This window comes from Condylura cristata, unplaced genomic scaffold (genome assembly GCF_000260355.1).
Source record: "Condylura cristata isolate star-nosed mole 26May11 unplaced genomic scaffold, ConCri1.0 scaffold00017, whole genome shotgun sequence".
In the NCBI taxonomy this organism is placed as follows: Eukaryota; Metazoa; Chordata; class Mammalia; order Eulipotyphla; family Talpidae; genus Condylura; species Condylura cristata.
This window is the reverse complement of record NW_004567118.1, coordinates 20,741,357-20,757,050: the sequence shown is the minus strand read 5'-3', so window position 1 is coordinate 20,757,050 and position 15,694 is coordinate 20,741,357. Positions and strand designations below refer to the sequence as shown.

At 53.2% G+C, this 15,694-nt stretch overlaps 1 protein-coding gene across 1 annotated transcript; it reads right to left on the bottom strand.

Moving 5' to 3' along the window:
* Positions 1-2,617: 2,617 nt before the first annotated feature.
* On the bottom strand, positions 2,618-9,593 carry NATD1 (N-acetyltransferase domain containing 1). Its single transcript, XM_004685053.2, has 3 exons — positions 9,545-9,593; positions 8,841-8,959; positions 2,618-6,852 (listed from the first exon to the last, which is right to left on the bottom strand). The coding sequence occupies exons 1-3, from the start codon at positions 9,591-9,593 to the stop codon at positions 6,736-6,738; spliced, it is 285 nt and encodes a 94-aa protein (XP_004685110.1). The 3' UTR covers positions 2,618-6,735.
* Between the last annotated feature and the right edge of the window lie 6,101 nt (positions 9,594-15,694).

The following is a 15,694-nucleotide window of genomic DNA, read 5'->3' as shown; positions in this document are numbered from 1 at the left end:
TCTAATCACACCACACTATCAACTGAGAACACCAACTCATTAATACTGGGGCCTTCCAACCATTTTCTCCTCATTTACAGGTCAAAATGAAAATTTGTTATGGTAGGGGGCACTTCTCCAAGGAGTGATTTAGGGATCCATGCTCTTTATGGCCATAGAAAGATTCATACCCCCAAAACATTTCCACTGGCTTCATTCTGCAGTGGAATGGGGAAGAGAGAAACTGGAAGGAGCCCACATCATTTCCACACACACTTCACCAGCCAGAACTCACAAGAGGGTCACAACCACTACAAAGGATGCTGGGAAAGGCACCTACAATAGAAATGGACTGAGTTGCTGGTACAGCTCATAGTTTCTCTTGTCTGGCCCCACGCAGCTCCATGTGCATTTCTTGACTCTCGCTCCCCTAGTCAAATGCAACTTCAAACGAGGGCTTTCGCTCTTTCACTGCTTGGAGTTTACTTGTATTGCTTATTTTATCTGGATCCCTCTTTCTCATCACTGTTCCACTCATCCATCCACCCATCTGTCTGTCCGTCCTGACAAACATCGATCTGACCAACATGCTGAGCATTATCTATGTTCTGGGTACTGACTGATATGCTAAGGATATAGTAACAAACAAGCTAGAAAATAAACCGTCCTCACAGAGTTTGTACTCTAGCAGAGAGTTGCAGACAACAAATAACAAGCAAGAGAAACATGTCATATGGTAAGAATGCAAAGGTTGGAAAACATAAAGCAAAGTAAGGGAATCAGGGGCGGAAAAGCAATTTACGGTAGGGTGGGGTCTGGGAAAGATAAAGTCTCTAAGAAATTGGGCACCAACCTGAAGGTGGTGAGGGAGGGAGCCCCGAGGCTGCCTGGAGCTGGGAGGCGGGGAGAGTATTTTGGTCAAGGGAACAGCATGTGCAAAGGCCCTGAGGTGCAAGTGTCTCCGTAAGGCTGAGGAAAGCTGGAAAATGTGTGGGGCTGGAGTATAGTGAGATGTGTTCAGTACCCGAGGCTGCTCCTTTCACCCCCCTTTGGGCCCAGCCTAGATTCATCCCTGCTTTAAGAGAGCCTGCAGGAACTTCATGTCAGGTTTGGCACCTTGCTTGGGTGTGGCAGTGGCTGAACACAGCCTTCTTACTGTGTGTGAGCGCTCCCCCACCCCTGGACTGTGTGTCTTGTCACCCTTGTGTCCTCACTGGACACATGGCACTGACTTGCTAAGCCACAGCCTCCCCCTATAAAGGAGGGTTCTCTTCTCACAAGCTTGTTGGGGAGTTAAAACAGAAGAGGTTTTCTCACCTAGTCTGTTGACCTTTCTGTCTTGGTAGATAAAACACCAGTAAGTTCTTTCTCCTGACTCCTTTTTCAGAGTGACTAGAGGTATGCGTGGGGTGTCTTCTTCTGTCCCAGCACTTTTACTCATCTAATGTGTGACCTTATTACCACATCTCCTCCCGACTTGGAGTAACGGTCAGAATCCACGGTCATTCTCTGACCTCTGACTATACTCTGCCCTCTCCCTGACCAAGAAGACTGTTGAATCTTGCCCAGTCATACCTGCCACTGGACTCCAATTCATGGCTACAAGTGTCCCATTGACCATGCTACAAGCTTCTCCCAAGAGAACCAGCCCATGACATACCAGCATTGGTGATGACAAAGGGCCCCCAACATGAGCTGCCATTTCAACAGCCATCTGAGTTGCCTTGGTGTGGGGACTTCTTATTTTCTATTATGATGTCTCAGCCTTTGGCAAAAAAATGGACTTGCAAGAGATAGACTGGCATCATGTCAGATGCAAGAATGTTCCTTATTAGTTTATCCCAACCATTTGTCTGCTGGCATTCAGCCTCCACCCTACCTTGAGACCACAGTAGGGCTAGATGCCTGCAAGCTTACCTCCCATTCCCCACTGTGAGTTGTCTATTAACTTCTGCCAATGGTGATGCTGACAGGAGACTAGACAGTAGTTTGTGGATTGGGTGGGGGTGGAGGGGTTGTTTAGCAGTGGTAGCAGCACCAAGCAGCAGGCATATACACACCTGAGTTTGGTTCAGGCAGCAAAGTCCTAATAGCATCCCAGGGCTTGGGTATCATTCTGCTGCTCTTCCAGCATAAACAGTAGCTTCCTACACTTACTAACATTTGGGTCACCCAATCTTCCTCCTGTTCCTCCTGTCCTTCCAGCAGTTTCATGACCAGTCAGTCTCTTGTTTTAGATCCCCACTGCTTGAAGACTATTTAAGTTTTCCTGACTTTACACTGACTGTTCTTGGCAGAAGTAGCCTGCCAGCAATGGTCCTCAAGCCTGGAAGTCTGGTTATCTGACACAGGTAGACTGGAACACAGAAACGGCCTCCTTAGTAGGGGGAAGCTGGGGCTCTGTTCATGGCCCTCAGTGGCAAAACTACAACTCATCTATCACCTATCTTAAGTGCCCAGTGCTGAGTTGCCTCTTGAAGGTAAAGCGTGGGGGACTGACCAGCCGTTGCCCATGGTAACAGCAATGTGGAAACAGTGATGCAGAAACAGCTACACAGATAGGGGCTGGCTGGTCTCATAGCCCTGAAGTCAGCAGAAAGAAAACCATAGACACAGCCCAGTGTCTTTGACAGCCAGAAAGAATCTCTTTAATATTCTGTAGCCAGGAGACTGATACAACTGAAAATGTAACCCTAAATTTGACCTTGCAGGTTGCAGTTACAAAATGCATTCACAGTCTCACCGGACTTCTAATATGAAAGTTAGGGTGTTGATTTGGAAGGAGGAGGACCCTGAGAATAGCAGAGGGACATCTGGGTGGAATCCTGAACTGAGGAACAATGCGAGCACAGGGTCAGGTGCTCTGTCAGTTTCCATCATGATCCAGCTGGTGTATCCGTGTCTGCCAGACACCTTGTAGTGACAAGCCATTTAAGGCTTCCAAATGAGCAGGGAGTTGTGAAGTTACCTGTGTATTGGTCCCTGAGGCCACCTGTCCCCTCAAGTGGACAGAAGGCCTCATGGCACACAGCGTGGCATCATCTCAAAGGCACAGGAGCTGGGCCTGGGCCCTGGCCTTGTTTTCTAGCCACATGGGCTGTAGTCCAGTGACTCCCTGACTGAACCCATGTCCTCACTGGTAAAACAATCTTAAGAAATGGGATCTCATGGGACTGTGATGACAGGCTGGACTAGACCATGAAGGGCCTGGTGACAGCAGTGCCTTCCTTCTCCTCTTTGTTCACGGTTACTGTAATCACTGGAGGGGGAACCAGAAGGAGGAAGTGGAGTTCCCACTGTCCCTGTGCAGCCAAGGAGCAAGTCATGCTCCTGTCTGCCAGATGCCACCTGGACTGCGTGGACAGCACCATGTATCAAAGGGAGATTGGCCTGCCTCTCCCCCTCCCTCCTGGACCAAAAGTCCCAAGAAGTGACTTTTCACAGGGGAGCACTTGTCTGAGGGCAGAGGCCTATGCAGTGTGATATACTGTCACAGCCACCTTCCAGTAGCCCATCTGGCCACCTCAAAGACAAGGGAAGCTGTATTGAGTGTGGCTGCAGCCTACTAGAGCCATGGTGTGGGGAGATGTGGATGGACACAAACAGCAACATCTGTAGATACTGAGGCCACCACTGTCTTGCTCCAAGACCTTGGCCCAAACCCAATTCCTCTGGGAGTCTCACTTTTTCTACCTGAAACTAGGCTGCACTAATGGTTTTAAGTAACAGGCTGCAAGCAGGGAAAAAGAATGGAGGGTGCCTGCCATACCTGCCTCCTCCCTCGTTCCTCACCCCTGTGGACTCAATCTCACTGTGCCTGTTTCCTTATCAGTTAAAAAAAATGGCACCAGCAATCAGATTGCTATGGGCCAGGACGGTGCAGGGAGAGCAGCACCAGCCTTCCGGCCCCTGCCCACAGCAGTCCAGCTGGTACTTGAGGTCACACCTTGTATTGAAATGTATGTCATGCATTATGTTTAGGAGTTTGAAAAGTAACAAAGGGAGCAGGTCTAGGGACCAGTCTTGGCCCAGACCCCATCTGTAACAGGTCCTGAGTAGGAAAGGCACATGAGTGACCACCTATTTTGACTGAGCAAGGAGAAAAACTCACAGCATGGGTGTGGCGGGAGGGCGTGGGCCTCCAGGGTGATCCTCAGGGAGGGGAGCCCTGGTGTGGATTCCAGGATTAAGGAGGGTGGTAAGGCTGGGACACCAGACTGTTTAGCACCAGGGGGCAGGTCAGTCACGTTGGCTGGCCCAAGGTGATTTGGGAGAGCCAGGATAGGCTTCTGTAGCCAACCCAGGGCCACGGTCTGGGAGAGGAGGCTACTGTTGCCACGAGGCTCTGTGTGGGCCTGAGGGCCAGGCTAGCACAGCAGCCCAACCACCTGTAGTGGGTACAGTGGCATTTTAAGGCCTCCTGAGTTGAGGCGATCCAGGTCGTACCTGCAGGAACTGAGACTAGCTGTTTCTGGACCTAGGGTGACACAGGGCCCCCAAGACCCCACACATCTTTTGGTTCAAGTACTGTTTTATGCATATGCTGGGCTGAATGTGGGGTCGCCAGCCGGCAGAACACAGGATCCTAGGTTGGGACGGTGAGGATGGCCCGTTCCCTTTTGGTGCGACCTGGCTCTCTGACCCTCAATGCCCTGCTTGCCCTAGGAGGCCTCTCCTGGGGGTCCTGGGTATTACCACTGCAGGACAATGCCCTCCTTCAGCCTGGTCACTTGCCCTGCAGGCCTCAGAGGAAATAGCACCAGCTCACTGAGCTACTGAGTTTTCAAGACAGAGTCTATGTTAGACCTTGGGGAGGCATGTATGTATGAGGCAGGGCAGTCCTACAGGGAGGGAGAGGGGGGAATTCTAGCCCAGGTGCCCTGGACAGTAGAGGGGGAAGAGGCCCAGACCCTGAGCTGGCCCTTCTGTCCACTCTCAGGCCTACAACCCACTCTTAAACTCTGCCAGGAAAGGGACACCTCCAGCCTTTTAGAGGGGACCCAGCAGATAAACCCACTTCCTGCAAACTATTTCTTCCTGACCCATAATTCCCAGCACAGTGGAGGCCTAGGGGCCTTTCTAGTCCTACATAATCAGAACTGAGAAGCAAGCAAGGAGGGGAAGGGTGTCTCTGGATGTCTCAGGAACTCCCGGAGGCCAAAGTGGGGCTGGGACATGGGAGGGAGTGAGGGATACTAAAGACAGTGACATTGGGGCTAAGGGACCCTTAGGTGGGCAGACTGCCAGGCCTCCTGCATGTGAGGATCTTGTTCCTGCTACAGAGTGGGACAACATCTGTGAAATGTGTGGGCTGGGCCCCTGAGCAGCAAGTGGCTGGGGTGAGGGCCTCAATGTGGAGACAGGAACAAAGAGGTGAGCAGAAAAGGCATCTACAGGCCTATGCCTGCCAGGGCATGGCAGTTAATGGAGGAGTCACCGTGGCAACCAGCACCCCTAGCACCCATATCTCCCTGAGCCCAGTCAGAGGCCTGCAGGGGACACGTCACCCAGGAGTTTGATGTTAACAACTCAGTGCCATGGAGGAGAATGAATTTGACCCTACAGTGGGGAGAGGGTAGGGGGGTGGGGTACAAGTTAGGACCCTGAGCTCTAAACAGCCCCCAAAAGGAAGCCCTAAGGGCCTCCAGAAAGGTCAGCCTCAGAGAACAAAGGGTGGTCAGTACCCCTCCCAGGTCCTTACCAGGAAGGCAGACAGGCAACTGAACGTGCCCGGCACAAGCTCCCCACAAAGAGAAAAATGTTCTGTGGCAGCAAAGGAAATCCCCCAGCAGAAACATTTCCTCCTCTCGGGTGGTGAGTTTTTAAGGATCATCTGTATCCCCCCGGCCCCCACGTCCCAGCTCCAGAGGGTCCTCTCTGAGAAAGCCCACCCACAGGGCAGCAGGAGGTCACTGTGAAGTGGGGATCTGGGGTGCTCCAGATGCCCCTGAAGCTGGATTGTGACAGATAGGGGTGAGCAGGGGCCAAAGGGGGCGAATGGGAGGAAGCACAGCCATGAGGGATGGGGGCCTTGTAGAGCCGAAAGACAAGGGGCAAGGAGCTAAGGGGGCAGGTACTAGGAGAGAGCACCCAGCGCTCCCCCGTCAGCCCCTGGACAGTGCACGCCCTGCCCTTGGCGTCCTGTATGTGCATGTGGTGTGTGCTTGTGTACGCAGCCGAGCTCAAGCAGCAGGCACGGGTCTTGGCCCGTCTCGCGTGCCGGGAGGGCCGCCCTTCTCACGCCAGGGCCCGTGACTTGGAGGAAGAGAAGGGGCAGTGCTGGTGGCAACCACAGCTGGGTGCTCTACCCCTGGGAAGTTGGCACACAAGGTTTCTTATTGCTCCTTTCAGCTCAGGGAACACCCTCCTCATCCACAGAAAAGATGCAGACCTAGGGGACCTAGCAGGCCCCAAATTAGCCCTCCTGTCGCTCACAGAGTAGGGAACGGCAGGGGGAGCCCAGAATGGTCACAGGGACCCCGTCCACATTCTGCTCCTGGCTGAAGTCCCTCTCAGGACCAATCTCAGTAGAGCAGGAGCTTCTGGGACTGTGGCCGCCTGGCGTTGCCTTCACCACGGTAGCTGGACACTGGCCATACTTGGCCAGCTGCCTCCAGGGGCCACAGATGAGTGTTCTTACAAAAATAACTCTGAGTCCATACCCGGTAGGGACCAGGTTTCCTGAGAGCACGCAGAGGGCCAGGCCTCGGCCGTGAGGAAAGGTCTGGATGAGGGCTCCCGCCCCGCAGGCCAGGGCTACGGCTGAAGGCGCTCCAGGTATTGTGGCAGGGGGTTCTCCTTGACGTACTTCTGGATATACCAGCACGTGAGATGGGCCTTCAGGTCTTCTTCTACCACAAAGTCCAGCGCAGCCTGGGCAGAGAGAAGAGGAGTCAGTGCCAGCTCCCTTGGCTCACAGTGGGGACGCCCCCACACCGCTGGGGCTGTCCATCTGACAGGAGGAGCTGGCTGCCCCATGTTCTACCCACTTGTCACCGTCCCCATATTTCAGTTTGGGAAATGGAAGCAGAAAGCTTAGGCCATAGAGCATGGAAGAGAGCTAGCTAGGATTGGAGCCACTGGGTCCAGAGCCCCTCTGTGCATAGAACCATCCAGAAGCAGCTGAGAGATACAAGCCGTGATGTTCTTGGCCAGCACTGTAGGGACTAAATGGGGAGAAGCCTGCCCCTATCATGTGGCCTGCCTCTCCCACACGCCTCCCTGTGTGGGTTGCCCCTTTCCAATCAGGGCCCCAGTGCCCACAGGATGCCCATCTTCAATCTTCTTTCTCAATGATCCATCCTTCATGCCACAGCTTATCTGATGGCTTCTCCTGGAGCCTTCTCCCTTTAGGCTCAGTTTGGGGTTGCCACAAGCCCCCCAGGGCTTTCTGTAGTCTCTGGCTGTCTCCCAGGAGCTTAGAGCCAGAGAGCAGGAGGGTATTTGGGGGTACTTCCTGTTGAAGTTGCTGTTTGCATTTGAAGTTTACTCTTTGCTGGTGGAGGACACTGCATGGGGTCAGCCAATCTGATGCATGACATGGTAACCCCTCTGATGTTCTAGTATGCCTGAGCCTGGCTTTGTTACCTCACTGTCCACACCTGAACAGGAATTTAGCACAGAGGTTGCAGCCACCTCTCCACCCCATCCAGTAACTCTGAAAAAAATCTATGCACATTCCAGAGCAAGGTGACCCAAACCCTACCAGTTTACAGCCTTTATCTCATGCTGGCGCCTTGACTGTAAAATTCCTATCTTACTTAACCAGTGGGATGTTAGGACCCAGTTGGTCTTGTTAAACAAAACTGTTCAAAATCTGTTCCAGACCCCATCTGTGACCCTTGCCCCTTCAAGCCAAGCAAGTATTTTTATCAGTAACCTTAAGACCAAGGCTGATTCTTGAATCTGCCTGCACGCTCTTTCTCGAATGTGTGGCCCAACAGGAGCATCATTCCTTCCACTTACTCTGACTCCTGCATGAAATCTCTCCTGGGCAGAAGTCAAGAATCTTTGGGGTCCCTCAGCAACCCGAGGTTTATGACCTGAGGCCTTCTTGTGATAAAATTCTGTTCTCACGTTGCAGATAAAAAAGCTGAAGATCAAAGAAGGTGCTGGTTCGATGGCCACACAGTGGGCACCCTCTTGCCACGGGGTGATGGGAGTTCAGGGAGCAGGGCTCAGCAGTGAAGGAGGAGCCCACCTCCCAGTAACTATCAGGATTTCCTCATCAGTAACCTGGCCACCCCACAAACCTGCCCTCAGTCTGGTCCCACACAGGAGAAGAGGGAAGCTGCTATTTAAGACAGGCACCTCCCCCCAGCTCGGCACAGAGCCCTGGCCTGGCCCAAGGAAGCACCAACTGAACCAGAGGGGAGGGCAGAGAAGGTGCACTGGCCAGGGTAGGATTGGGTAGGAATAACAGACAGGACCAGCCTCAGGGGAATTCTCTGCTTACTCTTACTCTGTCACTCCCCTCATTAAACCCAAATCTGCTCTCCAAGCAGCCAGGGATTTAAAGTACTCTGGGGGTGGGGACATAGACCCATTTACCTTATCCATGCATTCAATGAGGATTCACTGAGCATCTGTGTGTGAGGTGGGCACAAGGCCCAGGCTACTGGAACTCCTGACACACAGAGCCACAGAGGTGTAGAGAGGTGTGTGCAGAACCCAGGGCTGGGATGCTGCACCATCCTGAGGGGAGCCAAGGAGGGAGCCCTGCTTTTGGGCAACCGCTTGTGCCTAGTAGCAAGGTGTTGCCCAGGCAGGGGCCCATCTGCACGTTGGCTAAGAAAGGGCCGGGGTGGCCCCCACAGTGTCCTGGTATCCTGAGTGGGAGGGCACACCCCTCCCCACCCTACCTTGGCGAGATGCTTGGCGATGCCGCGCCCGCGGTAGGCGTCGGGGACCTCGGTGTGCTGCAGGTCCACAATCCGCTTGCCCACGTACTCGTACAACAGGACAGCCCGGTCGTGACAGCCTGCATGGGGGGAGAGGTGGGCAGGTGAGGCCATGGAGACTCTAGCTGCCTGACCCAGGTAGAGGGCCACATGAGGGCAGTCATTCGGAGCCGGGCTACTGGAAGTAGAAACTGAATAAAAGCTCTGGGCCTCAGTTTCCTCATCCAGAAAGTGGGAATATGATCAACCATTCCTTATAAGGATGCTTGGGAGATACATGAAGTGATTCCTGTGAAAGGCTTGGAGCAGCACTAGAACACACTGTCACTATCTGTCCATTCCCACTGAGCACTCCTGGGAGTCTGGAGTCCTCAGGCCTAGAGCTGGGTGCAGAGCAGGCCTCAGCAAGCGCCAACTTAGCCAAAGCCGGAAGAGGCATAAAGGGCAGGCCCACCTGCTGGACTCGGCAGAGTGCCACATACAGTGTCCACCACTGACACTGGGCCCAGGAAGCAGGACCGAACTGCTGTAGTCACACACCTGCCACCCCGTCTACCCAAACTCCATCAGAAAAAAACATTTACCTGAGGGTTCTGCGACCGAAGTCTTTAGTTCTCCTTCCCTCCATTTGGCTATCTGTCCATCCATCATCTGTACCCACTCACCTACATCCTCAGTCATTCCATCCATCCACCTTTCTGACAGCACGTCCATCCATTCCATTTAAGAGACATTTACTGAGCCCTGGATATTGTTTCTGTGCCGGGAACACAGCAGTGCCCAAGCCAGAGACCTGCCCTCATGGCACTGACTAGCAGAGAGACAATAACACGAGATACAAGCAAGTACATATGCAGAGCAGCAGGGAGTGCCGGGGGAGGCGAGACTGGAAGACAGGGAGTCCCAGGGACAGCTGGAGGACAGTGTCTTCGGCAGAGCAGTCAGAGGCTCAGAGGCAGCAGAGCACCAGGAGGCGGGGAGAGAAACCACGGAGGTGAGGTGACAGGGCAGGCCCCTCAGAGCCTGTAGGCTGTAAGCTGGGAGTCACAGGCAGGTCACTGGCAGAACAGGGGCAGACGTGGTTCAGAACTTCAGGGGACCCTCTGTCGTGAGCACAGACGGGTCAGAGGCGGGAACCAGAGGGCTGCTCAGGAGTAAGGATGGGGGCTCAGTGCAGGGTGGACGCAGTGTGGGCATGAGAAGGGGTCAGACTCCAGGGTGATCTGAAGGTGCAAGAGGGTCTGCTGATGGTTTGGTCATAGTGAGAGGAGCTAGTGGGGTTGAGGGCAGCCCCAAGGCTTATCATTTCAGGGACTTGTAAGTAAAATAAGGAAACAAATACACTGGGTAGAGGGGAGAGGCAGGGTCATTTGGCGAGGGGCAGTGTGGGGAGAGACCCCTCTAAGGAGGAAAACTGTGATCTGAGGGGTGATCAAAAGTAGGGGCCAGTTGAGGGAAAAGCAGAGGGCAGAGCCTGTGCAAAGGCCCTGAGGTCAGAATACACAGTTCATTGGCCCTAAAAGCAGACGTGTCACTGCTAAGCGTTTTTTCCTAATTGTTAAAAGCAAATTTTATGTCACATGTTTTAGATTTAAAGCTAAAAGGAAAGTACGCATCAGGTGTTTAACTTTAAAGCACTGTTAATTTACTTCTGTATGTTGTTGGGCTCCCGGCCTGTGGTGCAGGTCACAGGGGAGGACTGACAGCCTAGGGTCTCATGGCAAACCTCACACTGTGACAGGGTCCAGTCTCATGAGGTTTTCTGATTCTCCCTGAAGCTCCAGGATGGGGGCTACAATACATGTCCCCATTTCCCCACAGGGAAACTAAGATACAGAGGTCCAAGTCACATAGGGAGTCTGGGGTGAACCCAGATTTCAGGTCTCTCTGCTTCACCTGAACATGCCCTGTCTCCTGACCGGGTACTTACCTTTCCCTCTGCTCGGCATACCCATCCCTTTTCAGGCCCAGCTAAGGGTGTCCCCTGGAACTATGTCTAGGTCCTCTAGCAGCTCCTCGTGACCCTACTCTCTGCCCACTGTTCCCACCGCCTTAGTCACACCCAGCTATGGCCTCTGCTGCTGCCTGCCCTAACTGCAGCACATGGGACTCTGGTCCCCAGCTTTCTGCACCTGCTGGGTTAATTCAGCTCACCCACAGCAGGCGAGCAGAGACCAGGAGACTATTTTTGGGACTGACCTGGATACCAGTTACTGAAGGCGCTGCCTGCGGCGCTGGCTGTTTTATTCCCCCTACTCACTGAAGTCCCAACAATGCGGCCAAGTTTTGGGTGCTGGGCCTGCAGCAGTGAACGAAACTGACACAATGTTCCCTCAAGGAGGGAGACAGATGATAGGAACACCATTGTGCAATCACATAAACCTATACAGACTAGATCACCACCTAAGCTATAGGTAGGATCCACCATTGTAGATGCAGCCGTCATTGATGGATACGTGACTGTGATACCATTTCATTATAAGCAAGGGGGGATTTGAAAGTGATCACTTGGGGGGCAATGGGGTGGGGGGAGCAACGGGGTGGGGGCGTCACAGTGGAAGGGGGAGGTGTGGTCACAGGCTGCCATTTAAAGGCAAGTACAGAGGGCAGACCTCTATGGAGAAAAGACCTGAAGGAGGTAAGGATCCAAAAAGAGATGTAGGGGATGAGTCCAGATAGTCAGCATGGCATGTGCAAAGACCCTGAGATAGAATGTTCAAGGAATTGCAAGGAGGCTGTTGGACCCAAATGAGTGGGGAGAATAGTAGGTTGCCAGTTGGGGGATCCTGGAGCCAGATCACACAGGGCCTTGAAGGCCACTAAAAAGACTTATCTTTGCTCTGTCACTGTCCCTACAGAGCAGGGAGGTGGGGGAGCCTAGAGTCCCTGAGAGCTGGCTAGTGTTCCTAACCTCAACTGCTTCCTCATTCAGTGTTCCTGGATCAGCCACATGGGCCAAGGATGCGGCAGATCCTGGAAGGGCCTGGGGGACTCTGCACCACATCAGCTCCTGGAGTACCCAGGTTCAGTGACTACTATATCCCCATGTCTAATCAGGGCAGACACCCAAGAAATGACTGTCTCTAAAACAACTGTTATATTTTCTTTGCTAGACACATTCTAGGGGCTCAAGACTGACTTGTGGGCTACTGGCACACCTAGCACTGGGCCTTTCAGAGCCAGGCTGATGCCTGCAGGAGGCTGAACAGAACAGCTGCCACTCATGCCATGTGGGGCCGCTATGCCAGAGCTCTCTACACATCACACTCCACAGTTTTGTTAACAGTGGGGAGACAGAGGTTCCAAGAAACAAGTGCTCAACTTGGCTGTGTAGAGACAAGGTGGGACACAGGCATTTACTTGAGAGGACCTTCTGGTTGAATGAGGAACTTCAGTCTTGGGCTCCTAGGGTGGATGTGGGTTGTGTGAGGGAAAGATCACATTAGTGGACCCCTCCCCCCTCACTGGTCAGACCACACCATAAGGGCTTGTGGAGGAATGAGACTCCATGTGGACAATACTGGAATGTTGGCCTATGACCTAGCACCACAGGGCCTAGGGATGTCACCTAGTTCTAACTACTCTCCCCTCCCTAAACCTGCCTGGAGAGTTCCAGAAATTGCCAACCCCCACTGCAGCTCAAGCCACAGGGTCCTCCCTGTCTTATCTTTCCCTCACACTCTGACCTGATCCTTCCGCAGACCAAGGGGCACAACCTTCCATGCGTGCCTAGAATCTGGTCACTGCCCACACCTCTGCAGCCTCACTGTATCCACGCCTGGAAGGTGAGTCCAACTAAATCTGTCCTGTGAGGGTCCTGACAGGCCATACTGGCCTTCCTCACCATTCTTCAAAGATACTCAGTGTACTCCCTAGGTTTCAGGGGACCCCACTCCTACCAGAGCTGGCTCTTCCTTAAAATTCAAAGTAAGCCCAAATGTCCTCTCCCTAGAGCCCTTCCTTGAGGGTCAGCAGAAGGCAGTGCTATTAGTCACCAAGAGAGTCTGGGACATTCTACCTATTCTCTCTGCTCAGGGCCCTCCCAGGTACCTACCTCACTTAGATTAGATTCGGGTCAAGTCCTGACAATAATGGCTCCAGGATCCTACAACTTCTGCCCCCTGTGACCTGATGACCTCATGCTGTGATCCTCCTCCCTTCCTTCTCCTATTTCCTACTGCTCCAGAAATATGCCAGGCACCACAGGGCTTTTGCTCTTGCTGCTGCTTCCACCTGGAAGGTAGTCCTTTCTTGCCTCCTTTCAGTAATCACTTAAATGTCACGGGCAGCCCTCTGCATCACCCTATTCTAAACAGCAGTTCTTTCTAGACACTATCCCCTGACCTGATTTATTTCTCACCAGGCCCTTGTGTTCTAGGACACTTTACAGCACTGCTGTAAACCACCAGTTCTATGAATCCCCAGTACCTAGAACATGCTTTGCACATAGTAGTTGCTCACTAAGGACTTGTGGGGTAAATCCTAGGTCTATTTTTTTTTTAAAGATTTATTTATTTGTGCATACAGAACTGGGGTACAGGCCAGAGGCTCAGGGGCGGTGAGAGGCTTCACCAGAGACAGAGTGGGGAGCAGAACAGGTAGATCGATGAAGTACACTGCTGAGGGGAGCAGCGGGCGGGTCAGGAGAGGTCTGCCTCGCCATGTGGTCTCCTCCGGGGCAGGCGGGAGTCGAAATCATGCGGAAGTGGCTTTAGCTTCTTAGTGCAGTGCTTTAACCCGCTGCGCCACCAGGGAGGGCCCCAAAGGTCTATTTTTAAGGTGGGCTAGTCACTCCCCTGTGCCTTACTTTCCTTATTAGTAAAATAGAGGGATGTGGTTTCCTCTTACCCCCCCCCCCCCCATCCTTAGGCCACAAGGATAAAGAGGCTCACATGTACTGGAACTGCCTGGAACACAAGGATTTAACAAAAGCAGCTGCTACAACCTCTCTCCTCACCTAGAACCAGAGCTTGCCAGGAGCTCATGAGCCCAGCTACAGTTTCAGCTCTGCCACAGGGATGGTCCTGCACAGGATCCACGGGCTACTTGGCCTCTCAGCCCGTGTTCACAGCTCTCAGTGGGCACAGTGAGCCAGTCTCTGGGGCTGGCCTTGCAGTTCAGGAGACATGATGGGCCATGTCTGTCCAGAACTGAGGCAGGGCTGAGCTCAGACACAGAGGATTCTTCTTACCCACCATAACATACCCAGACCAGCCACCTAGGCAACACAGCTCCCCTTACTGTGGAGAGAAGTTAAAGGCCTCCCACTGCTCCTTGGGCTTGGTTGGGGGATTCCCATCCACTTTAGTCATCTGGGCAGTATGTTCTGGAAGGCAGCCTGTTAGAAATATGACTGAGCATGTCCAGACCTGACCACTGTCAACTCTAGAGGGATGTACTTTGGCTGTACTCATTTGGGAGAGACAGAAGACAAACCCAAAACATTCCCTTTTTATCTCCCTCTGTGAGTCCTGAACACTAAAAGGAAGCAGAGCCGTCTCTGGAACCTCAGAAAAGAGGATTTGAAAAGCCACAAGGCCACTCCCTATAAGCTTGGCCATGGCCTGAGTGTCATGGCCAGCTGGACCTTGTCTGTGAGCATGTTGGTGGCAGGACTTGCTTCGACTAGGGAAACTTGGTGGAGGGTTAGCTGGTGCATGTTTGAGTTCTGGGTTTGACATTAGTAAGTCACACCTTCCCTGTGGTCCAAGCCTCAGTATCTGTCATATGGGTCATATGGGATGGTGATACCCACATCACAGGGATGCTCTACCAAAGATGTGGTGGGACCTGGCTCAATGCCTAGCACAGTCCAAATAAGGGGCTTAGAAATATCCCTGCCCCAGGTCCTGGCCCCTCCAGGCTGTGGCCAAGTGCAGGTTAGACAAGCCCAGCTCTGGGAGTCAGACCAGGCAAACTGCCTGACCTAAGGTGGGACTCTCCCTTTGGCACCTTCCTTCCACAGAGATGGGCACAGTGGCCTCTGAGAGCCCTTTCACGTTGAACACTTCCGTAGGGTACCTTGGTGGGAAGAACTTACCAATTCATAAGGGGTAAGAGCCAAGAAAACAGAAAAAGCTATTTTTTCTTTCTTTCTATTTCAATAACTATCTTCAACAACTATTTCAATACCTATCTTAATGGCTGAACCATTAAGAATGTGGAAACTTTCTTCACAGAAAATGAAGCTCTGACTTTGCACAGGACTTACTATAGGCAGTGTTCTAAGCCTTTATTCCTGTTAAAGCACCTCATCCTTACAACATCCTAAGAGGTATGTGCTGGCGTCATTCCCATTGTAGAGGTGGGGAAATGGGCACCAGCGATGAGGCAACTTGGCCAAATTGCGGGCCACGGGGGTCCAACGGTGACACCTACCCCGTCCACTCTCCCCTTTCCCTGTCAGCTCCATGTCTGCCCAGAGGGTTCTTCTAACACCAACGGTGCAAAAATCGAAGATTCCCAAGGGCAAGAAGAAGCCATTTAACATCGGGGAAGTCAAGGCTGACCGGCTCTCCAGGATCCCCAACGGAAGCCCTCAGCGGGTGCCCCATACCGGAGAAAAGCTGGGTCTGAGCAGGTGCGAGTCACTAGGGCAGAAACACGGGGCTGGCAGCAGTGGACCGGAGCTGCCCCTGCCTCCGCCTCCCCGAGGGCCCCCAGCCCGCCGCCCGCCCGCCCATCCGCCGGCCAGCCTGGGCGCGCCTCTTCCGGGCAGCCCGTCCCTGCCCAACCCGCAAGTCGGACGCGCCCCCAACTCGCCGGCGAGTGCAGCCCCGGCCCAGCACCCAAAGTGCTGGGCGCACGGAAGCCGC

Excerpts from the sequence above, each read along its gene's own strand:
- NATD1 (XM_004685053.2), bottom strand. The coding sequence starts at position 9,593 with ATGGACGTGCTGTCAGAAAGGTGGATGGATGGAATGACTGAGGATGTA. Across the intron at positions 8,960-9,544 it reads TGGAATGACTGAGGATGTAG|GCTGTCACGACCGGGCTGTC; the intron begins GTGAGTGGGTAC and ends CCCCCCATGCAG. Across the intron at positions 6,853-8,840 it reads TCGCCAAGCATCTCGCCAAG|GCTGCGCTGGACTTTGTGGT; the intron begins GTAGGGTGGGGA and ends CTCTCTGCCCAG.